Source organism: Ptychodera flava, chromosome 19 (assembly GCF_041260155.1).
Source record: "Ptychodera flava strain L36383 chromosome 19, AS_Pfla_20210202, whole genome shotgun sequence".
In the NCBI taxonomy this organism is placed as follows: Eukaryota; Metazoa; Hemichordata; class Enteropneusta; family Ptychoderidae; genus Ptychodera; species Ptychodera flava.
In genome coordinates this window covers 32,581,388-32,605,760 of record NC_091946.1, presented here as the reverse complement: position 1 = coordinate 32,605,760, position 24,373 = coordinate 32,581,388, and the positions used below count along the sequence as shown (strand labels likewise).

At 36.9% G+C, this 24,373-nt stretch overlaps 2 protein-coding genes across 2 annotated transcripts in view; one reads left to right on the top strand and one right to left on the bottom strand.

Annotated features, from left to right (window-relative positions):
• The window catches only part of LOC139119323 (calcium-binding protein 39-like), a 50,855-nt gene extending 36,591 nt beyond the window's left edge, over window positions 1-14,264 (top strand). The window contains exons 4-8 of the mRNA XM_070683085.1: window positions 2,491-2,609; window positions 3,602-3,770; window positions 3,875-4,000; window positions 9,544-9,687; window positions 10,347-14,264. Coding sequence (XP_070539186.1) covers window positions 2,491-2,609; window positions 3,602-3,770; window positions 3,875-4,000; window positions 9,544-9,687; window positions 10,347-10,523 — 735 coding nt within the window. The 3' untranslated portion in view covers window positions 10,524-14,264. The remainder of the gene's footprint in view (window positions 1-2,490; window positions 2,610-3,601; window positions 3,771-3,874; window positions 4,001-9,543; window positions 9,688-10,346) is intronic.
• Window positions 14,265-15,181: 917 nt separating this feature from the next.
• On the bottom strand, window positions 15,182-23,766 carry LOC139119320 (uncharacterized protein C5orf34 homolog). The gene is made up of 11 exons (XM_070683082.1): window positions 23,326-23,766; window positions 22,515-22,700; window positions 22,038-22,167; window positions 20,686-21,473; window positions 20,157-20,363; window positions 19,520-19,586; window positions 18,899-19,105; window positions 18,206-18,357; window positions 17,109-17,210; window positions 16,757-16,797; window positions 15,182-15,733 (listed from the first exon to the last, which is right to left on the bottom strand). Exons 2-11 carry the CDS (start codon window positions 22,682-22,684, stop codon window positions 15,537-15,539), a joined length of 2,061 nt encoding a protein of 686 aa, XP_070539183.1. The 5' UTR covers window positions 22,685-22,700; window positions 23,326-23,766; the 3' UTR covers window positions 15,182-15,536.
• Window positions 23,767-24,373: the final 607 nt, after the last annotated feature.

Genomic DNA, 24,373 nt, shown 5'->3' with positions numbered 1-24,373 from the left:
CCTACTCTGTGGACGGTATGACTTTCCTTTGTATGCTATCCTCTTGGATTTACAGAATTTCGCTCACATATAAACACTACACGTACACACCCATTACCAGAAGACAAATGGACTTTCACTAGCACTCTCTCCTCAAGAGAACTAGCTTAGCACTCACCATGGCTCACACCCAACCCATGGACCAAATAACTTAACCCTTTCACCCCCAGTTCCCTGTATACAGGTCCAACTTTACCATAGAAAACAATGGATTTGGGACAAACCATGTTGGTGAAAGGGTTAAAACAGACACAATATGACTCCTATTCACTAACACGTCCTACTTTCAGTGTTTAGTATAGTGTCCTACTTTCAGTATTTAGTATAGTACGGTATACCCAATCCCCATGGACTGGATAATCTTCTCCCATGGCCAGTTTTCTAAGATTTCACTGTCACTTCACTGCAGTCCCAACATCATGGACTCCATGACAAAAAAGCCTCAGGGAGATAAAGAATACATGAGAACATACACATTGCAGTCTCTAGTGGAAGGTGTTCCTCTGTATGAAATATCTTGATTGGCAGGTGTAAGCTGACAGTTTCAACTGATGGCATTGACAGGTTCTTGAGAAATCCCGTTTTGAAATCTAGCATGGTTCATTACACTGTCTCCACAATGCACATCCCCAAGTGTATTGACATCAAGTAATGGCAGGTAAATTTCCTGGAATCTTGACATCCATTCTGGAAAACAAGTTCATTATCTTTTATTTAAAAAAGACGAAGAGAAATCATTATTCATTTCAGCGGCCTGGACAAGTTGCAGTGCATGTTATGTGGCAGATACAAGTGTTTTTTTCTCAGAAGAAATGAATAGCTTGAGTCTCAAAGGTATAAATTACATGTAGATGGCAGCACAGAAGTGTGATTCATTATCAAAGGTGTGCAGATTAAAGAATGTTGTCTAGTTGAAGGCTATACTCCGTACTTGAGGACACCTACATAGTTATTTGATTCATGAGAAAACTAAGACATGGGTTGGCCATTCTAAATCTGATATGTTGAATTTAGTATAATATGCAACATCTTATGTAAACAAACTTGAAAAGAGTAGCTTGCATGTTAAAGAGAAAGGAATTAAAATGTGTCATCACATTTTTCAAAGGCAGTGTGTCTGGGTAGACTGGGAGTACGTGTCACTCCATAATCCAACATCATCAATGGCCCAAGAGCTCTGTGTACATTGTAATTGTCAAACACCTTTCTTTGCCCTTCTGAACATCAGCAATTGTGGACAACATCCATGGCCAAATAAACCATTTTGATCATCAAATACAACATCTGGTCCCGTTCAACATCACGTATTTGATTGCTGATGATATCAAAAACATTGCTGTATACCCAAATCACATAATCCTTTTTATGGTCAGTACACATCTAGCTGAATCACAAATCATTCAGTTTACTGACTGTGTACTTGTACTTGTCATATGTGTTTCTCATTCATAACACGTTGCATTCATGAATCCTTGTATGGGTGATAAAATTGTGCACAGATGTGTGTGTTTCCCCTAAAACTAACAGTGTGCTCATTGCCATTCAAGGTGGCACGGAGCAGAGAACAAGAACTAAGTGCTAAAACAACATCACAAATATGAACACTGACATGTACAACATGTACCGGTACACGTTACTGTAAGTTGTAGGATGTGTGCCAAGACTCACTCTTCCTTGTGAACATGGCTTTTCCATTGATCCTGTTTTATAGGGCCAGTAGCTGTAACCTTTTGATGATATTTTTCACCTTTTTTGTTTTTGATGTTAGGTTAAGTTTTTTGTTCTACTCCCCTAAGCATGTTTAGATACACAGTATTCAGCCCTGTGACTCACTGTGTACATGTACATAGACTTTATTGTTCTTGTAGACAAGCGATTTCTGGTCTGGACTAGAATTCAAATGTAGGTACAATGTAACAACAGCACAATGTACATGTACAGACGCTGTGTTGACAAGCCAAAAAGTATGTTTCAACATGCTTTTGGGAGTAGAACAAGAAACCATACATGTAGTTAGCATTAAGAATGAAAATTGTGAAAAAAAATCAACAAAAGTTACAGCTACTGGCCCTTGATGTAAAATGTGACAGTGCTGTACAGAACCTGCTGGAACTGACACAGTAAGACATAAAAATAATGCTAATAGTTATGAAAGGTTTATTTATCACACATGTGACAGCTTGTCAAATTGAAATGATTTACATTTGACTAAAAATCTCACAAAATAATTAACATTTCTAAACTCAAATACACAAACATATGGTAAAGTATTAAAAAAGAAACTTAGATGTTGATTTTATAAGGATGTATTCTTTTGATTTTAAGTTTGATGTATATACAACACCTTACTTATTCTTCGCAAGTGTTGCTTTTCTGTTGACCTTTATATCCATGGAATCATGCCTAGTTAATCTAATCTGAAATATTCCTCTTTTTACACCATTCTCTCAGGCAAAGAAAGATGTGGCACAAATTTTTAACAATGTACTGAGAAGACAGATAGGCACTCGGTCACCCACGGTGGAGTACATCTGCACAAAGCAAGAAATTCTATTTACTCTTGTCAGAGGGTAAGTAACTGTTTCTTTCAAAGGTTTGACAAATCAGAATGACCAGATACATGCATGTAAGGCCAAAGTAAGTCAATTCATACTTTTGTATCTGCTCAAAATTCCATAAGGTAAGCAGGTGTATGTTGTAAAAGTCCTGACTGTTTTGTGACAGAATATTTGCCAGAGCTTGAAAATTCTGCAAGTGATTTTTTTTCTTAAAAATTCCAAAACCCTAAGGTGTGCAAGGATGCAAGACAGAATTTTCTTACTTTGGCCTGACACTACCAGCCAAGATTGTCTTATCCCCAGTACAAATGTTGTCAGTCACAAGATTGGCAGGATATCTTTGTAAAGTCTTATGGAAAACAAGACAGTCATCTCTTCATAACGGTTGCCTGATTATGAATTTCATGTTTGTGGTCTTTTCTTACTTGTTTATCAGAAAATAGAGCAGAGGGATGTTTGAAATGATCCTTCTCAACCAGAAAGATCACAAAATAATGAAATCATTGACAGCTGTCCTTCATCCAAAACACAATGTCATACGCCCAAATACAATGAACCATTTCACATACTTCCATACCACACAACGGAACATAGCACAGACCATAGCAAAATATGTGATGATTTGAAGAGACAAATATATTAGCTCTAACTTTCAGTAATAATTTTATTATTTTTGTTAAAGAAAACAAAGAAACATACTTTTTCCTCTGCTTTCAAAAAGTTGAAATACAAAGTACAAACTTGCTATTGTTGAGAAATAGATGCTAGTGTATACCAAACTTCAGTTGTCAACAATACACAATGGACATTCCACACATCAGCATAGAAGCTGCATTGACTAGCTGTACACCTAGCATTTTGATATGATTTGGGAAAAGAGCAAGCAGCTATACTTTGTAGAAAAATAATAATGGAATACTGTGACATCTTGAATGTTGTGAGATAAACAAAAAAGCACATAGATGATACAATATACATATTTTGCTCTCTTGGATCATCAACAGGTACGAAACCCAAGAAATAGCCCTGAACTGTGGTGTTATGCTCAGAGAATGTGTACGACACGAGGCTTTAGCAAAGATTCTCCTCTATTCTGAAGAGTTCTACAATTTCTTCAAGTATGTGGAGATGTCGACCTTTGATCTTGCATCAGATGCATTTGCCACATTCAAGGTAAAGTAGCGCAGCCGTTTCTTTAAAGTTCAAGTTTTCAGTGGTTTTGCGCAGTTCAAAGTTCAAAGTTGAAGCTAACTTTCATTTCCATGTTGCTCTGTTAGGATCTCCTGACCAAACATAAGATTGTGTGTGCTGAATTCCTGGAATCGAATTATAAAAGAGTATTTGATTCGTATGAAGGTCTTCTAAATTCATCCAACTATGTAACAAGGAGACAGTCACTGAAGGTGAGTATGAAAAAAGTGGGAGTGAATAAGTGGTCTCAACACAAGCAATAGGAAATGTGAGAATCCTACTTCTCTTAGGTCAAATGCATCTCAGGACAGCTATTTGGACCCTAAAATTTTTTACAACTCCTTTCTGATCTAACCGCGTATGGAGGTTCATTTTAAAGCTCTTGGAGTCAGGAAAATGTTCACTGTATTAGTTTTTCGAAAATTAAAAATTGTATTTTTTCCATAGAGTTAACACAGGGATGGTGGCCATTTTTAATTTCAAATATTAGTAAATGTTGGGTAATTTGTTTCTCTAGTACCAAACTTTGTAGAGTGACCCCTGATTGTTATTTTGATTTGGTATGAGAATGGTTGATGTTTTGAATCAGGTTGAGGCAAATGGTGTTGAACACATTTTGACTGACCCAGCTGATATTGTACGGGGTTTTAACCACTTTTTTGTAAATGTTGGTGAAAATTTGGCAAAAAATATTCCACATTCTGCAAACGATTTTAGGAATTACCTAAGTAAGCCAATGACACACTCTTTTTTTCTCAAACCAGTAACACAGTATGAGGTTCACCAACTTTTAGTAAATTTAGATGGCAAAAAAGCGAGTGGATGGGACAATTTGCCCCCGAGACTTCTCATTGATGCAGCCATTGTCATTTCAAAACCTCTGGCCCATATTATAAATGATTCCTTTTCAACAGGTGTGTTCCCCACCGCTTTGAAAATTGCCAAAGTTACGCCCATCTTTAAAAAGGGAGAACGAGAACTTGTTGGGAATTACAGACCAGTGTCTATTCTATCATTGTTCAGTAAAGTCATCGAAAAAGTAGTTAACAAGCAGCTTACCTCATACCTTAATAAGTTTAACATACTGTACAAACATCAGTATGGTTTTAGAAAGAAGCACAGCACAAAGTTATCTTTGATTAACTTAGTAAATTATTTGTTGCATGAAATTGACGAAGGAAATTCTACTTTAGGGGTATTTATCGACTTTAGTAAAGCTTTCGACACCATAAACCATGACATTTTGTTGTCAAAACTTGAGCATTATGGTTTAGGGGCCCCTGCCTACACTGGATACAAAGTTATTATCAAACCGTTCTCAATTTGTTCAATTAAATGACAATGTGTCAGAGAAATTTAGCATTCATCATGGTGTACCCCAAGGATCAGTGTTGGGTCCGACTTTATTTTTAATATATATAAATGATCTTCCAAATGCTTGTCCTTTTTTTGATTTCCGTTTATTTGTGATGACTCCAATCTTTTCCATACTTACTCTGGTTCAGATTTTATAGATCTTACTGCTGTATCATCTTACTTAAACGATATACAATTGTGGTGTGATTCCAACAAACTGACAATAAATAGGAGTAAGACAAATTTTATTATATTTAGAGGCCGACGTAAGAAACTGAATGTCTCGGGTTCTGTTTACATCCGTGACGAGCAAATCAGAGAGGTTGATGTTGCCCCTTTTGTGGGTATTTTGTTGGATAAGCATCTCTCTTGGTCTGAACATATTGATAAGATAAATAAGATTATTCGGAAGAAATGTGGAATTTTGTACAGACTCAGATCCATTTTACCTTTACACATTTTGTTACTTTTGTACAATGCATTTATACTTCCCCACATCAGCTACGGCCTAGAAGTCTGGGAAGTACGTACTCTACCTACGCTTAAACTGTATCTTAGCAGCCCAGAAAATGATTGTTCGCACGATGATGTTCAAATCAACCACAGACCACTCAGCTCCTTGTTTCACTCAACTTAATATTCTTGATGTTTTTAAACTCCTAAATTCCTTCTAGGTACCTTCGTGTACAGCTTGATTCACAAGCATTCACCACATATATTATCAGATTACTTCAGTGTCAGTTGCCATGACTATAATACTAGAAATTGTCAACTTCAAAACCTACGTCCATATCATGCAATGACAAATTCAGGCCAGTTTGCTGTTTCTTTTTCTGGAGCAAGAGTTTGGAATGACATACCTTTCCATATAAAGTCCACAAACTCTCTCCATAACTTCAAACACACTTTTAGACAATATTTGATCAATCAGTAACAGATTTCACTTTTGCCATGTAGTAATTTAGTGATCTTCTACGATATTGTAATTATTTCAGCACTTTCTTTTATTTACTTAAAGAACTATTTGTTATTGTTATCATGAGCCCCCTTTGCTAACACTGTTTTTTTCAGACAAGCTACCATGACGGGGTTGGGCTAGACTAGCTGTAAGCTATTTCCCGACTCCCCATTTACCCTCTACATTGTTATTTTCTCCCTCTCGAGTTCATGTGTCATGTAATTGACTTTTTCAAATCGGGTAAATAAACCAATTATTATTATTATTAATTATTATTCACTTCCGAGGCACATAGTATCTTAAAGTAAAATGTACATGTATTTACACCTATGTCACATATTATTATTTACTTGTCCACTAATCCTACTTATCTTTATCTCAAGACTGTGTATTCTATATGTGCACTACATTGTTCCAAAAGATCATTACAAAAAACAGAATATGTACATCGTAGTTAATACCTCCAAATTATTAACTGTAAAACACATTTTAATCATTTGCATGATAGTACAGAGCTTCACAGGCAATATTCATTTCTCATTTCCTAATGTTTAGGCTAATCCTTCTAATGCCAAAATTTGGTGATATTATGGTAACAGCTGCGGTAGCAGCTCAAATGTTATAAAACTCAGTTGTTGATGATGTCCTTATTTAGTTTGGATGCATGTTTGCTTTTTAAATTGAGCTGTCAGTTGCAAACATCATTTTTATGGAGATAGGTAGGCATGTATTCAACTCTTTCCTAGCCTGAAACTGTTTTCAAAACATGGCGTGTAGGAAATGAAGGGATGTCCAGTTTCCATGGAAACCAACAAACTGCAAGCTTTGAAAACTGTGACCTTTGACTCCCTTTCTGCATCTGAATAAAAAAAGTCTGTAAAAGCCCGTCAAACACTTGGAATGTTTCATTTACGTTTCGCATGAAAAGGATAAAGATAATGTAGGTAGACAGGTGTTGCCAGAGATATGATAGCTGCTCCATCAATCAATTTAATGAAGAAGAAGAATATGACATGTTAGGAAAAAATCTACGATAAAGGTAAATATCATTGGCAGGTAGTAAATGGATTGATTTGTGAAGCCTGATCTGGTAATGCAGTCACGTTTTACAGTACGGTAAAAGGGATGTGGAAATCTCTGAAACAATATTCAGAAAAAATGTTGGTAATACATATAGTACCCTACATTGGCAAATTTATTTCAGTGCTTTTTCAGCTGTAACTTTTCATGTGCTTTCATGTATTTTTGTGTTCTATTAAATGCAGCTCTTTTTATAGCACTTTCATAATTGTATCTAAATGCTCAGTGTTCAGCTTATCAACACAGCTTGTGTGTGCGTAATGTGCAGTGGTATTTTAATCAAGACTAGAATTCATTTTCCTACAATAATATTTGCATCTTGAACTCAATGTGTTGCGTTGCCTGGAATGATACTTTGTATTTCAACACACCATACTTTGTTAGGGTTACACGTGCCTCAAAAGTGAAGCCCTCAACTTTTGCTCAAACTTTCCTAAATGAAACTTTCAACCATTTTCTTTCCAAATCAACAATAAAGATCAGGGGTCACCGTACAAATTGTGGAACTAGTGATACAAATTATTCAACATTTTGCAATATTAGAAATTCAAAATGGCTGCCATCCCTGTGTTAACTCTATGGGGTAAAAATAAGATTTTAGTTTTTTGAAAAACTAAGACTGTAAAAGTTTTTCTTTCTCCAAGAGCTTTAAAATGAGCCCCCACTAGTGGTAGATCAGAAAAGAATTGTAGAAATTTGAGAGTCCGAATATCTGTCCCTGAGGTACGTTCTACCATAAGCCAAACAGGAAAACATTTGTGTTCTAAAAGAAAAACAAATTAATCGAAATATAAGTAACAGCTATGGCCCCTTTAACCCTTTCACTCCCATTTCCATGTATATAGGCCCAACTATGCCATTGAGATAAAGGGGGTTTGTACCATATTGTTGTGGTCAAAGGGTTAAGAAACTGTGAGGAATTTGTATAGATTTGCTGTAATAATCGCTGACATTATTACTGTACGTTGTTTGTCAGTTTACATGTATCAGAAATGAAGTTCTATCTTCTGATATGCATTTGTCTGAGCAGTAACTTTTATACATGTCAGTCCATTCAGCTAGTAAATTAAGGGGAAGGATACTGGTCTCACTAACTATTCACAATTATTACACAACTGCTTCTGTAATTTTACAATGATAGTTAGCGTGATATCTACTGCTTTGAATCTGCTGTTACTGGTATTGCTTGTGCAACAACAATTGCTTCTATAAATACACTTCTGCCACTACTACTGGTAATGCTGTACATGTGACTATTGCTGCTCCGATATGTCTGCTATAACTTACAGCACACTGTTCCTGCTACTATCCCATCTATGATGATATCCCCACTATAATGTATTGCAACACTTCTACATCTGCACTCTGTTAATCTGTTACTACTTCTAAGAGAAACACACCGTCTATCGCTACCATTACTAAAAATATCACCACCACAATCTTCTATCATTACTGACAAAAAAGTGAAGCATCTACCAGTATCGCTACCATTATTTTGATATTACCACTAACAGTAAGCAAAAATGCATCATCAATTAATACCTTTAATAAAACTATCACTCAACTTCAGTCTGTTATTATTACTAAAATAATGCAAATGAGAAAAATAAAATCAGGAAAAAATTAATAACCATGAAAACTGCACTGTCTGGGATAGGCATCATACCAGTTTTGCTTTATCATGCTAATTCAAGCATGCTAGCATCAATAAATGACAGATACTAAAGATGGTGTTTTTGATTCGCCTAGCAAAAGTTACAAAACCAGTGTGAAACACACCTAAAGCTATGAACCCCAGGCTGCCTCTAGTAGGCAATCACCTCACACAATAAATCATGTGCAGTGTATATATGCAATCTTCTTTGAGAAAAAAAAATCTACTTCATAGCCTGAAATCATTGCACCTGAGTGCTATTAATCTTCCTTGGTGTCATATGCTATGCAAGAGAACAACAGTAGACACAGATCATACTCTCCCAGCCTACAGAAATCATCTGCTGAGAATTTCTGAATTTTTTTATGTAATGATTAATAGTCCAGTAATATGTTACCACTACAGTATCAGATAAACAATAGTGATTGCATTTCATGATATATTTGAAATGAAGTAGCAAGCTTTGTACAGTAACATAATTATACAGAACATTTTGTGAACAACCCATGGGCTAATACATTGTGAAATAACACAATAACACAATGTCTCTCTCTTGCTACTGTGTACTGTCAAATTAACAGTTCAATTTTCCATTTCTAGCTTATTCCAATTTGTTATATAAGCTCAGTAAAAATCCTCTATGCGATAAAATCATGTGTCCTCTTTTGCTGCAATGTAAATTCTTGTCATAAACTTCTGATTTTCAGCTACTGGGTGAGCTCCTACTAGATAGACATAACTTTACAGTGATGACCAAGTATATTAGTAATCCTGACAATTTGAAGTTAATGATGAATATGCTTCGAGACAAGAGCCGGAATATCCAATTTGAAGCCTTTCACGTCTTCAAGGTATGTCAAACACTGTAAGCTAAGCTTCAGTTGAAAGTTAACGATGAAATACATGAATCCTTCGTCAAATCTCTGATTTTTTGTATATTCCAAATATTGTTTTAAGACTCACATGCTAGTGGCAGAGACACAGAAACAAGGATAAAACAGTCAACTAAATGACCACTTGCCTGTGTAAATGCCTATATTGTCTGTGTAGCATCTGCTGTCTAATACCTGAGTGGTGCTGTTGCTATGGCAACAGACAGATACAATGTTGACGCCATAAGGACTGTATTCTTGATTCATGTCTTTGAGAATCTGCCACTGGTAGACGATATTTAAATTGACTTCAAAAACGTGCAGAGACAAATTATGTACATGTAGATAAGTGATGCTGTAAGGTATTTCACAAGTACAAGTAATTGCGTGGCTGTCGTCAGAATCTACACTAGGTCTGTAGCTCTTTACTTCCTGTTCCTGTCAAAGATTTCCAATATTAGGACTATGCAAGTTTAACTCTTGCCTTGGATCAAAAACATACAAATATGCATTATACAACAGATGAAATTTAAAACTGACGATTCATCGCTTGATTTTTATCCCATGGATTCCTTGTTCCTGACTTGACTATGATTGGTTGATTGATTGATTGATTGATTTGATTGATTGATTGATAGGTATTTGTAGCAAATCCCAACAAGAGCCAGCCAATCCTGGACATCCTCTTGAAGAACAAAGAGAAACTGGTTGACTTCCTGAGCCAGTTCCACAACGACAGGACAGAGGACGACCAATTCAATGATGAAAAGGCCTATTTGATAAAACAGATACGTGAACTCACACCCACCGCATAGAACAACAAAACTCAAAAGATACTGAGAGAGAGAGAGAAAATTCAAACTATTTTTTTGCCAACATGTACCTAATACATATTGACGTCTGTGTGGTTGTAAAATTTTAGCAGAAAACTTGATTGTTAGCTGCATTTTATTTCTTGATGGAATCATCGAAAAATCAAGATTTTTTTAAAATAGAGGTGTTTTGAAGTAGTACATTACTCACAAGTTCATTGTACGGGTTACTGAGAATTGAATACATCCCATAATATGACACCTCTCTTCCCATCTCTGCCCAGACTCTTTGGATCACCCTTAGTTACTCCGTGCACAGGGTTTGACCATTCTATAGCATGTAGGGGGTGACACAGGCTGTTTAAGCAGTACCGTTTTAGAGATAGCGTATTTTTTGACATAAAGTAGTGAAGAAAACATAGCAGAGCTAGAAAGATAGTAAGTTTATAAGCAGATACTTTGAAGCCAATGTAATAATGTACATTCATATTTACTTTTTTTTGAAAACAGAAATCTTAATTTTTCTTAGTCTAGCAAAAAAACGTCAAGTGTGAACTTGATTAAATCGTAATTCAGCAAGATGTAGTTAAATTCAGAATGTTGTAAATGAGGACATGGGTTTTGTCTTTTTCTAGATTTTCTGATTATTTAGAAATGATGGTTGTGGTGCCATAATGCATGCTGTTGTCTGGTCATCTTACAGTCCCAATATTTTGGAGTATTGAACTTTTTTGCTTCAGTTCAAGAGATTTAAAAATATGAATGTTGATGTTGCGTATTATTCACATACGGAAGACAATATGGTTTTTTGAATGTGAATAGTGATGTATTTTGGTCACATTGAAAGTGTTATGGAGTAAACATTTCTCACAGAGGTGAAGGGGTCAACATCTGGTGATTCCTAAAGTCTTGTGTCACTCAGAAGGAAAGCCCGATGTATTTGAACTTGAAAAGGCATCCAAAAACACTACATGTAAAACAAAGATCTGTTTATAGGAAATTGGTTAGAATTGAGTTTTGCATCTGCAGATGGCTTTTGACATTAAAATGCAATTTGCTAAATTTTAAATTTATTTCAAATAATTTGAGATTGAATTGAATTGAAATGGCTTGACTGAGATAGCTATAAAATTGGAACTTATGATCCATTGAAGTATTAGTTAAAAATCCCAAAAGGGACTTTATCTAAACATTATATTTTACATGGCTCAAATAGTAAATTTGCAAATTTTGTTGAGTAAAATTGATAAGATTAGCTGGATTAAGTTCAGGAAACAGGAGAACAAAACTCCCAGGATTCTTCACTCAGCAAATATTGGTCATCAAAATTTACATCTAGCACCATCCCTCACCACCTAAGTTTACCCATTTCTGTAAATGGTTTGGCCCAGTGTTTGCATTAGGTTGTGATCAGTCATTCAGACAGACATGCTTGGACTTCTACAACACAGCACCCAACTCAATTCTAATTATCTTTCAAGGTATGTGTGTGCCTGAAAAACTGAAAGGCTCAAACATTTGCTCAAACTTTCCTTTAAGAAACTTTTAAACTATTCACTTTCAAATTCAAGAATAAAAGTTACAGGGGTCACCACGCAAATTTTTGAATTTTAGAAATAAAAAATAAATTACCTAAGATTTACTGCCGTTTGAAATTCAAAATGGCTACCATGACCTGACCTAACTCTTTTTGGAAAAATTCAATTTTTATTTTCACAAAAATTAAATGCTGAAAACTCTATCTACTCCAAGAGCTTCAAAATGAGCCAGTTCAAGTGGTAGGCAGTAAGGTTTTGTAAAAGATTGAGGATATCTGTCCATGGGACACATTCTATAATAAAGTCAGTGCACTGTGCAGCACATATAGCATACTTCTTTTTACAATGTTATAAAAATTTCTTGTGAGATCTCACAGTGACCAAATAACTGCACACGCATGAAAAGTACCATCTTCCAGGGAAAACTTCATTTTCAAATGTTGCAGATTTGTTGCAAATTTTTTTCATGGAATTCAATGTACATAAAAACTTGTAGCAATCAGAGATATGATGAACCTTGTTGAAGTTTGTGCAAACAAACCCAAACCAAGCCAGTATTCAGTGATTGTCTTTCTCTTTATGTGTGTAATATTTCTCGATTTGTTTTTTCCAGGATAGAAATGTTGGATTTGTTAGAGAGATTTGATATTTCATACACTTTGATAATAGAAGAACAGAGAGAGTCAGTAGTGGGGTTTAAATTGTACCAAAGCACTTTCTGTTTTGTAGAAATAGTTTTATGTATATCCCGTGTTGACAAGAAAGCTACGCAGACTTTTGAAAAAGTGTATGTTATAGTAGAGACTGTATTTATAGTTGTGTTCTGGTGTTTTACAACTAGTGTGGGACGGTTTGCAAGTATCCCTGTGATCTGGTGTGTGTTTGTGTGTACTAGCAGTTCCTCACTGCTCCATGTGTTGAAGCTAGAAAAATCTTTGCTGTGACTGTACTGAGGCAGCTATAATCTGTACCATGCTGTTTTATGGTTTCATCTCAGAATGTAATCTGGGTAACTCACAATTTGGGATGGTGTGTACACTTCTATGGCTGCACCATCTCAAAAATACCTGCATAATTTGAGTTCAATTCTGCTTTTGTTTGGCTGATGTGCAGCGTCTTGGAAGATTGTAGTGTGTTGGCTTTGTGTCATCAACTTGATTAAGGAATTATTTCCAAGTTGCCAATCAGCAACAACCTCACAAGTGGCTGCACATAAAATCTTTCATTCTCTGATCAGGATAACCCATTTGCCTCCTCATACCATGTGTATTGGTACAACAGCGTCATTGAAAGTAACCGGGCAAAGCCATACCTTGTTTGGTCAAAAAGGGTAAAGTTATATCCATGTGAGGCCCACTTAGACACATCCAAGGCGAAATGTTAGGCATTATGAAAACCAACTTTAACAAAAAGTATTTGTATTATTTGATCTGTCACATCTTATTTTTTTGGAGAGAGGTAGCTGTTTGACCTTCTCGCCCTGTATAGCAATGTAACAGTCCATCCACTCATTGATTATCAGAGATGGTTTGCGCCAATGCTTGGAACTGAAAGGGTTCAGAGTGAAACACGTACTGGGAAAAATCTTACTCAAGTTAATTGCTGAAAGAGCCAGTTGCTTGCATCTCTATGTTACGCTGATGAAATTCACATATCAACAGGAACTGTGATGTGCACAAATATGAAATAACTTTCATATTTTGGTTTACACTTCAAATTTACATTTGAAACACCAGTCTCCCATAAAGAACACTTGATCTGAGCATGATCTGAGTGAAAAAAAGCAAAATCACCCTTTGGCAGTGCATTTAATGTTAAGTTTCATATGTACATGTAGTGTGTGGATAGTACTGCTCGAGAAGGTGCGGAAATATTCAAACAATATGGTGTCGCGTATATACAAGGATACCACAGCACCTGGTGTGAGACAGCATGTAGCTTGAGTAGTGACCAGTCGAAATTGACCGTTTGAGACAGTTTATTGGAAGCCAATCATTTTGTTGTTTCATATTTGCCTAGCACAGAGTGATTAATCGATGACATTGTAATTTATTACCCAGCCTGTCATCTTGTATTAGACAATGCAATGTTATTCCTCTTAAAATGTAATTCTTGATTTCCTGGCAAACTAATCAGCTCTGTGTGTCATAATGTTAATATAACATGCTCACAAGCAAATAAAAAAGGGAATCTTTTCAGACCACTATATTATGGTATTCTGTGATGTTGTTTTTCTCTAACAGTTATTCTGCTAATTTTATCCTTTGAGTGCTGTAATTTATCCCACAAAAATTTTAAAACTTTTGCTAATTTTAATGAATTTTTGTGTGCTTTTTTGATAATTTTGGACCAAATTGACATCACATTTCATTAGCTACATTTGTTTATCAAAATTTTGGCAAAATCTGAAAAAAAACTGACTCAGGTATAGTTTAGGAAGGCGACTGGTAAAATTGACTTTGGCACTCAAAGGGTTAACCCAGTTTGTTTCCTGTGTGAAGTGGATTGTTGAATATTTCTCCAGATCTTCCATTCCCATCCAATGTTGGATCCCATGATTTTGATGCCAAGGAACGTTTTCTAATGGAGCTGGAGCTGATTGTAATAGAGTAGATTATTTACAAATAAGAGGTAAATTGTCATTTACATATACTTGGCCAGTTTAATGGATGATTTCAAATGTACACACTGAATCATCGTCATCATGGGGAAAAATTTCAAGGGAAATTACTGATCAAAATAGATGAATAGTTGATCCCTTTTAAATGACATTAACTACATATTTTGAAGAATATTTAAGTAGATAGGAAGTTGGCTTTAGTATAACTTGTGACCTCTGCAACAAAACATCAATGTGTACAAATGATACAACACCATGTTAATTCCTACTGTATAATTGTTGCAGGTCTAGCCAGTGGTATTAGTTCTTAATCTCAATGAAATTGGTAAATGAAGATTGATTGACAATAATGAGAATATTTTGAAGATGAAATACTGTACTGGCTCTTTGGTTTAAGCTAGTGAACGATGTACATAACTCTTGTGTGCATATTACTCCAAATAATAATGACTGACTAACCATCAGAAAAGTCCACCAAATATAACACACACACAACATCAAAGCAGAGTATCAAAGTTTCTTTGGTAGTTTATTTCTTGTGTTCATGCACAATGCAATCGGTACATGTACAGTGTCATGATGGTTCAAAATTTACATTGAACCATAAATGCTGACCATCACCCAACGGATCATATATCTCTATTGATCATCATCATAATTTAAGTGTATTTGAATTCTCACAAAAAAGGTCATTGTCATCATCATTGTTTTCTTGACAATGGGCAGTTTTCAACGCTTTCATTGATTCAAAGAATTATCCTTCATTCAGTAATAAACACCTGGCAGTGATAAATCAATGAAAAATGACTGCTGTGTTGTTGGCATCAATTTCCAAATCTTGATTTCTTTCCACATCAGTTACTTTTTGTCCAAAATGCTGCTGATGTCATTGATAGTCTGTGAGGTTCTTTTCAAGACTTCCTGGATCATTGCTGGTCCAACTCTGGGTCCTGGTATTGCTTCAATGCCACCATGAGATTTACTGCTGTCAATCTGTGATCCAGGCAGTGGTCCTAGGTTATGTCTTGAGGGAATGTGCGTATTTTCCAAAAGATCTAGGGAAAGTCTGTCAAGGACATTCTGGTATTTGACCATAACATTTACTATCAAATCTATCAGTAATTCTACATCATAATCAATATCTAGCTTCAATAATAGTTGTTACAAGTTACCTGGACACAGCAAATTGCATATATCCATAGATGTTTAAGGAAGTGTGACGGCCATATTTACTCACATAACATGCATAGTACTACTGTAAAGTTTTAGAGGCACACTTATTGCATGGCTTCAAAGATAAAAAACTCTATGGTTGGCTCCTTTAAACCACACTCGACGGAATTTCCATAATGCCAGGAAATGTAACTGGTCCACTGGATAATGGATGACTAAAAATTTGTATCTCAGAGAGACAGGCAAATTCTGTGCATGCCATTTACTCTTTACTACCGAGTGTACCTTTCACGAGAAACTGTTCGGAAAATTATACTAGCCTATGGAAAGCTAAGATTTGGACAAACATTCCAGTACATAAAGAGCACTTAGAATTATAACCAAGGCTTAGGATGCATATTTCATAACAACTTTGAATACAACATAAACAAATTGGTTGGTGTGCAAATTGTCACAGAGGGTGAGGTGCAGCGCTAATGTCCTTGTGCGTCCTTTGTGGTATTTTTGTGATAACCTCATTATTATACATCATACATTCATAAATGGGACGTCAAATGGAATGAGTGGTAGTGACCCTTTTTTTTGTGCAATGTCAGCAGTTTTTCTTCCAATATATAGCACAAGTATAGAATGCAATCTTTGATACATTTCTGACACTGCACCTACACATTGTGAGTGCGATACACATTCTGGCAATCGTCCAACTGTCTAAACTTGAACGTACAGAGGCCTTGTAGAACGCTATGCAGTTGGGGGCCTGGAAACAGTCAATGTTAGGGACCTCATATTCTGCACAGCTTTTTTAGAACATTCTTTTGTTCTGTGGATGTATAATAATGAAATATTATGTTAATCAGTCTACGAAGTGTAAAATTGATTTGTGGAGATTACTATATTAAGGATACAGTTAAATGTTTCAATCTTCTTTAGCTCTGCATTGACAGCCCTGTTCAAAAACAAAAATCTCTGTTAGATGAGGTCCCTGTTGCTACATATGCACAGTGACTGAATGAAATTTGAACTTTCCAAAGATGAGCTGTCTTGGTAAAATCGATCAAGAAAACTACAAAGAGTTGGGAAAGAGCACACTATTGGCTATATTTTTGCGTGTCAGACCACAACAGGACTTATTCTTTGACAAGTCAATTCACTACCTTAGTTACGTATATTTCATGCATCTAGTCTGAGGTTGCACCAGTCTGTGTAGAAACTGAGAACATCACAGGTTAGTCCAGTTCTAACCTTGAATAGCCTTACCTTGCCTTGTTGAACTCAGTGACCCTGCCTTGATAGAAATCTAATCGCTCATTTGGTGAGCTATTCACCCAGGCTGCCCATTCCATAGCCACTGAAACATACCTTTTAATAGGAATGGGGAAAGGAGAAATTATTTCATTAATCAACAGAGTTTTTTCCTCGTGTGTTCATATACTGAAAATGTTGTTATCAGTGACTCAGGGGAATGATACATCTTTTGTGCCATGTCTTCAGTTTCCAGTAACTTGTATACACACACTCAAATGGAAGAAAGTAAGTTCCCATCAATATCAATTCAAATATACTGGTTGGAACATGCTTACAGATTTTCACAAGCGCTACTCGTACTGTAACACAGGCAAACGATTATTTACTTGTTAGGGTTAATTTTTTTGTGTTTGAATTTTATTCACAGGACTGTAAGATGATAAATGAACAAATGCATTCGTGAATGTACAGCCTGCCTGAACAATTCAAATGGGAGTAAGCATTTCTCACAAAGGTGTACATGATAATTATCTCATGTCCGTTTTACTTTGGGTAAATTCCGTTGACACTATCTGAATTCTGATGCAAAGTTTTAACAAATCCCTCTGAGGAAACTTGACACAACTTACTGCATCAGTCGAAAGGTCCCTTTAAGTGTGACCTGTAAATTCAGTTATTGTAAAAAAATCTTTTTTTTTTATAACAGACCTCAGATTATGTCAAGCTTTAAATGTTAAGGTTTCTACATTCTTTTTAATTTTTCTGACATGCAACTAAAGACTCTTTCATTGGACAACGATTTTCATAATTATTTTGTTTCTTTTCATCGCATTCATAAATACTGGCATCAACCTTGTCATTCAAGGTGTCTTTCGTTTAAGCTTAGAACATTTTGTTAGAAGATGAGGGAAATTTTTCAAAAATATCTTTTTCACCAAACAGGTACAACATGTAGATCATCAAATTTGAAATTTTTTTTTAATTGTCACATTGAGAAACCATGCATGATTAGACTACCAAGTTTTCTTTGGCGTCTGGATGTCTTTCTGTCTCAACAAAAAGGCCACATTGCAGGTTAAAAAGGCGACAAAGTTAATATGAATGCTCACCTGTAGAAGCCACAGGGCTGGTGAAGACTAACTAACTGATACTGCCCATTGGGAAGTAAGAGACGACAGGCGCCATTGGGAACTGTTTGATGAGCTCTGATCTTGGGTAGACTCAGTGATGGATGAGGTGGATCATTTTCTATATCACAGACCTGCAGTTAATTGAGCTGCATTAAGTAAGTATGTCACACAGCTGTTATTCAGGAGAATGCATGCTTTGCTTAAAGTCAGACTCTGATACACTTTCCTATTTTTTCTGTCCTAAGTCACATTTTGTGATAGCGCCCTCTATGGCAGAATATAAATAATCGTCACCAGACTTTACTTGCCTATTCTTACTAGACTTTAATTTTTCTTGAAGAGATTTTCTTCGTTAAACTTATTAACCAATATCCTATTTAGTGTAAATTCATGATACCAACATCAAGCCTACATAACAATTCAGATACCATGCACCTTGGGAACAGACATTTGGACTCTCAAACTTTCACATTCTATGGAGTTTTAGCAAAAGAGTAAGTCTTACAATTTCAAGGCAAATCCTAACCTAAAAATCAAATCAAAAAGAGAATAAATTTCAGGAGACGAGATGAAAGCAGATCCAAAAAGGCAGCTGGTTATAATCTGAGTGTCGGCAAGGGTATGTACCAAAGATCTAGCAGTGTATGTCAAGACTAATGTTATTCTACTCACTTCGTCTAGAAAACCAGAGTTATCTGCATCTTGTTTCTTTAGTCTTTTGGTGAAATCCCACTTCATGTCCAGCATGGTCCTGTCAGCAAACACAATTCTGACCCTGCCATCAGTGAAGGCAGAAAAGCGGCCCAGCTCTGGTACCTGAGTCTCTTCTAGCAATGATGCTGGCGAGGGTACAGTCGGTTGTATGAGGGTTGGTTTGACCTGTAAAATCCGAAACGATAACTGTTATATCGGAAAGCGTATATACCAGGGAATGATGAACTAGTTCACAGAATATCCAGTCTTTGTCAGACTCTGAAGTAAATACACAGCTTGCTCTACATTGACTACAACATCCACAAATCAAAAAACATAACAATCGGCAACAAGAATAAAAGAAACAGGTATTCTAACACATACACTATTATAGGGCAGGTGATCTATACTTCATTGAAGATCGGTGATTCTTCAAGCCATGGTCACTTAGAAGCCACCATGAAATACAAACAGTATCTAGTCTAGTAGATATACTGTAATTATCTGATAGTATCCTATGTGAAAGATTCATTGTAGAGCCAAAATTTCCATGACTTTTGCATTGTTTTTGTCTCTTTTACGGTAGTATGTCAAACTCACCTTCCAACAGCATGTGGATTCTGTTTCAATGATGGCAAAACTTTGATGTGTCATGTGGTAATACAGCCTGAAAAATACATTATTTCTTTGCTAAGAACAAAAATATGATTGAAAACAAACACATAATTACAGCTGTACTTCCCTATATTGCAAGCCATTCATCTGCAATGTGACTGTAATATGGCAGATAACTGATTTCTGAGATTCTTTAACCCTTTGACTGTCAGTCAATTTTTGTCGCCTTCATAAAATACCACGCAAACCATTTTTTCTTCATATCTAGATGACGTTACAGGTTTTATCCAAAATTTTTATGAAAAACTGTAGCAAATGAAACCTTATGTCCATTTGATCCAAAATTACCAAAATCATTACAGAAAGATTCATAAAAATTGGTAAAATGTCGCACTAAGATTTGGAGGGAATAATTACAGCACTCAAAGGGGTAGACAGCATGTATAAACCAATAGGATCACTGGTAGGTTGTAAGCAGTATAGAAATTTATCCCTACAAATTGTTCTGTATTTGACTTAATTGCATTGAAAAAAAAAGACCTAAACTCTAGCAAAACATACTTCTATCTCCATACTCTGGGGAAGTCTACCATACAAAAGTCAGAGAAATTTGAAATCAAACCTGGATGCCTGGTTAATGAGATTCCTGATGGAGTATTGCAGTCTTGCCGTGTCAGGGGGTGGATTTTCAGTGGAGTACACCCTCTCCTCCACTGCTGAGTTTGTGTAACGATAGTGCCTGAAGAAACATCCGGTGGGTCCTTTTGATCGTATCATAGAGCCATCCCCTGGGCAAACTTCAATTGAAGGTGGTACAGCCCAGTTTAACCTGTGTGTGATAGTAGCAGATCATTTGCGCAATGCAAACTGTTGTCAACCCTGACGTTGTAACCATGTACAGAAATAAACCTTTGTGTGGAAAGTTCACCAGCGTTGAAAGATTAACTACTTTTATCCCTTGTCATCAAATTCAGTAATTCTTGATAGGATTCATATTCACAAATTACGGTATATCTACACCCATCAAACTTTGAGACGTCGGCAGTCAAAACTGCTACACTACATGTTCATGTTCAGCCACATCCCCAAAATATGAGGCAAAACGGGAAAAAAAGAAAGTTCACAGTTAACAGCAATGCAAGTCAGCATACCTGTAAACCACACCGTCCACATAGATTATTTTCAGCTTCTCTTGCCGCACATTGTAAACATCATCCAGAACGCTAATACCTGGAGGGGGAACACTGTTCCACTTATGCAAATGAGATGCACGGCAGCTCAGGGTCAGAGTTGTTGGCGGCAAAGAAGTGATGACTTTGCCTCCTGTAGACCGTTTCTCCCTCTCTTTTGAAACACTCATCTTTTCTTGATTCCCTTGTGAGTCATCACTGCTGTTTATCTGCATGCCGTCTGCATTAACTTCATTTGCATTGTTGCCTGGTAACACGCTTGATACTAATTTCAAGGCATGTTCCCATCGTCTTGGACATGCTGCGACTGAAAAGTGTTGAATCATCCAGTAATAGAATATCTTTGGTGATTTGTTTTGCTCACTTTTGTTCTGCTTATCACTGCGTGTACCCTCATCTTCAGCATCAGCCTTGCCTTTGTTGCCTGGCAACCCCTCATCCTTACATCTCTTGGACAACTGATTTTGAAGCATACCAGTGAAGCTACCGTCCATTTCCATGTCTGCATCAAGGAAACGGTTTGCTCTTCCCATTGGAATTCTTCCATGAGTACTTCCTGCATCCCTCGTAAGTATAGCGCCGACTTTGGCCAGGTACTTCACAGTGAATTCTTGTTGTTGTGGAGCTAGAGTCAGACTGGCATGGCCGTCCATTGCAGTGACACACACTGAGCCATCCTGATGGACTTTCACTGAACCAGGATCAGCCTCCACCGGCCATCGGAAGTGATCAACATCACTGTGCACATTCTGTGATGAAAAACACAAAAAAGGACATTTTTTTTTATTTTCTGAAGCCTTTTAGTTTAAATTCTCACCCACTTTCAGAATTCTCAGTTTTTTGTTCTTTCTACAAAAACCACGTTTCATACATCCAGTGATGTTCTAATCAATACAGTTGCAGACGGAGCGTCTGTTCATGCACATATGCTTCTGCAATGATACATGATGGCCACTGTGCGGTACGATGAGAAAAGTAAGAAGTTGGGAAACAGAATGGCCGCTATATGCATGTATCGGAGTTCAGAGACAGATTTCCCTCACAAAAAGGCACAATTTATTTAATAAACCAGCATCGATGGCTTCCAATACATCTCCGAATCCAAAACTGCTATCCTATTCATGTGAAAATTGATCTTATGTAAATTTTTGGGTGCCATTTCCAAGGGAACCCGCGTCTTCGACATGAAACTGCAACTTTCTTACAAGAATGGACAAGAATGGGCAGTCCTAGCGATATACTTCTGCTGACCATCCATAGCAAAATGCCGTTATGATTGGCAGATAAAGCCATGGCAGTTGGCATGTACCTACCACTATATCATTTTCATCAAGCAGCTCCGCACAGATGTAAGGTCTCTCTGCAAATCGATTTCTGAATTCAAGGGCCTCCAGCACCTTGCCTTTGAATTCACTTGTCACAAACTGTGTTCTCTGCTGCACTCTGAGAAAAGAAGGTAAAATGACAACAGCATTTGAATACCATAAATCATACATCTTGTCTTTTCTTGGAAAGCCAAAGGGCAATACTGGTTCAACTTTTGTTTTGATCTGGATATGTTTTTAATGTTTTACACAGTCATACCAAAGAACTAGGGAATTTTCAGGGGCATGCCTCCCCTCTGCTTTCAGAGCAACTATTCATATGTTAATTATCCTATAAAAGAATGTATTGACACAACAAAATAATATGTAAATTGTGCATTGTTATGTAAATAGATGCCCATTTTTCTTTCTCAGCTATGGAGAACACTGCTAGGTGCAGTGACTGTGTTGAGTCTGGAGACATACCTGTGTAAGTCTTGCAGTGGATGATCTGTGTGTCTGACCTGTTTGGTGTGCACAAAGGCAGCACCACACGGTGAAAGCTGCAACTGTGAGCCGTCTGAATAGGTTATCTGAGCAGCATCGTTGCCAAAGAGAAGCATCTGTGTCATCATAGGCATGTTAGAAACAGCCATCACCAAAAAAAAGAACCTGTAAAATAAAAACAAAGAAGCCGGCCCAGAAATAAATAAATTAAATTGAAAATGCGTCTGGTTCATAAATTAGGCTTACCCCCCCCCCCCCCACACACACACACACACACCACAAATGGTTGAGTTACTAAAGAAGACTTACAAAAGTGCATACTCAGGGATGGGATAACGACAGCGGATTAGCAAGTTGGCAATGATTTCGGAGCAATTACAGAGGTGTATACACAAGTTGGAGAGGAGATGAGGACTTGTCGGGAATAATAAAGCAGTAAGACGGTGTAGAGTTGAACTCTTTATTTGAAATATCATAGTCAAAATTAATAAATCAAAAAACGTAGTCCGTTGCACAAAAAACATCTTCCTCCCCATCCCAGCGGACTGTCCCCTGTACCCTGTGGCAAGTCCTGCAATGTGTGTTATCATGCTTTCGAATACACACGGGAAGCCGTCTCTAGTTAGTAGTATAGCACATGTGTGCACTTGCTGCGGTTCCGTAGCCCTACCACTCTCTGGCTGGTTGTTGTGGGGAACAACAACAACCAGCCAGGGAGTGGTAGGGCTACGGAACCGCAGCAAGCAGTGCACTAGACACGCGAAATTTTCCAACGTACTTTCCTACTTACCAATTTTTTCCAGTCGCAACTTCAGCTGTCGTTAGGATAGGATCAGGACCTATGTAAGAACAGCTTAACAGCAGAGATGAATACACACTTTAAGATTCTAGACTACGCTCAAAAACGATCAGGAAGGAACACGTTTCTACATGTCGTGTACACATATCATAACAATATACAGTGGCACTTCAAACCAGACCTCGGTACTGTACCTGTAGTACGTGTACGTCGTCTCGATGCAAATTACAAGTGGAAAAAGTTGGGATTTTCCGTGCTGTCCAACATTTGAATTATTAGCAGAAGGCGTGAACAGATCGTTGTTAAGGTTATGTTGCTTTGTTGATCTAACAATGCTATCAGAGCATGAAGAGGGGTCCAGGTACGAAGTTTGTAGTTGGTATTTGTGCAGTTCCTTTCAAATAAACCGCCGCCATTGACCCCGGGTCACGCAAAGTTCGTCATTTCTTTCCTCCAATTCGCGGGTCACATGTGTAGCCGGTGTCACTGCACCATAAAATAACCGTGCTTTTCATTCTGTTGGCGTTTATTTGATCAGGTTGTGGTTAAAACAAACTAAATAACTAGTGAAAGTATATTCAAGAGTTTTTCTATTATTTGATAAACTACACGTTCTAAATAGCAAGCAAAAATTTATGTTGGGATGAGGCTGAAAAGTTTAGAATCTTTAATGTTTTGATGACGTCACTGTATTTGTTCTTTTGGAACACAGCGCGATGTGAATAATAGAACAGCTACCCGTTCGCCGTTTCCTATCGATATAAAAAGTTATATCCTTATCAGAATTTTTTAAGTTTGTTACGACCGGTCTAGGTAAGAAGTATGGGAGGTCGAACCAGTCGAGAGGAACAAATGCTAAATGACGAAGATTACTTGTGGCAAATGATCGGAAAGGGTAACTACAGAAAGGTAAAGAAATTCTTCGCCAAAGGTAAAAATATCGACTGGAACCACTTCGTGCGGAGACAGACATCGCCGCCGAAACCCTGTCCAGCCATTCCAGAGAATTCCTTCGGTTATGACTGTTCGACGAGGTTAC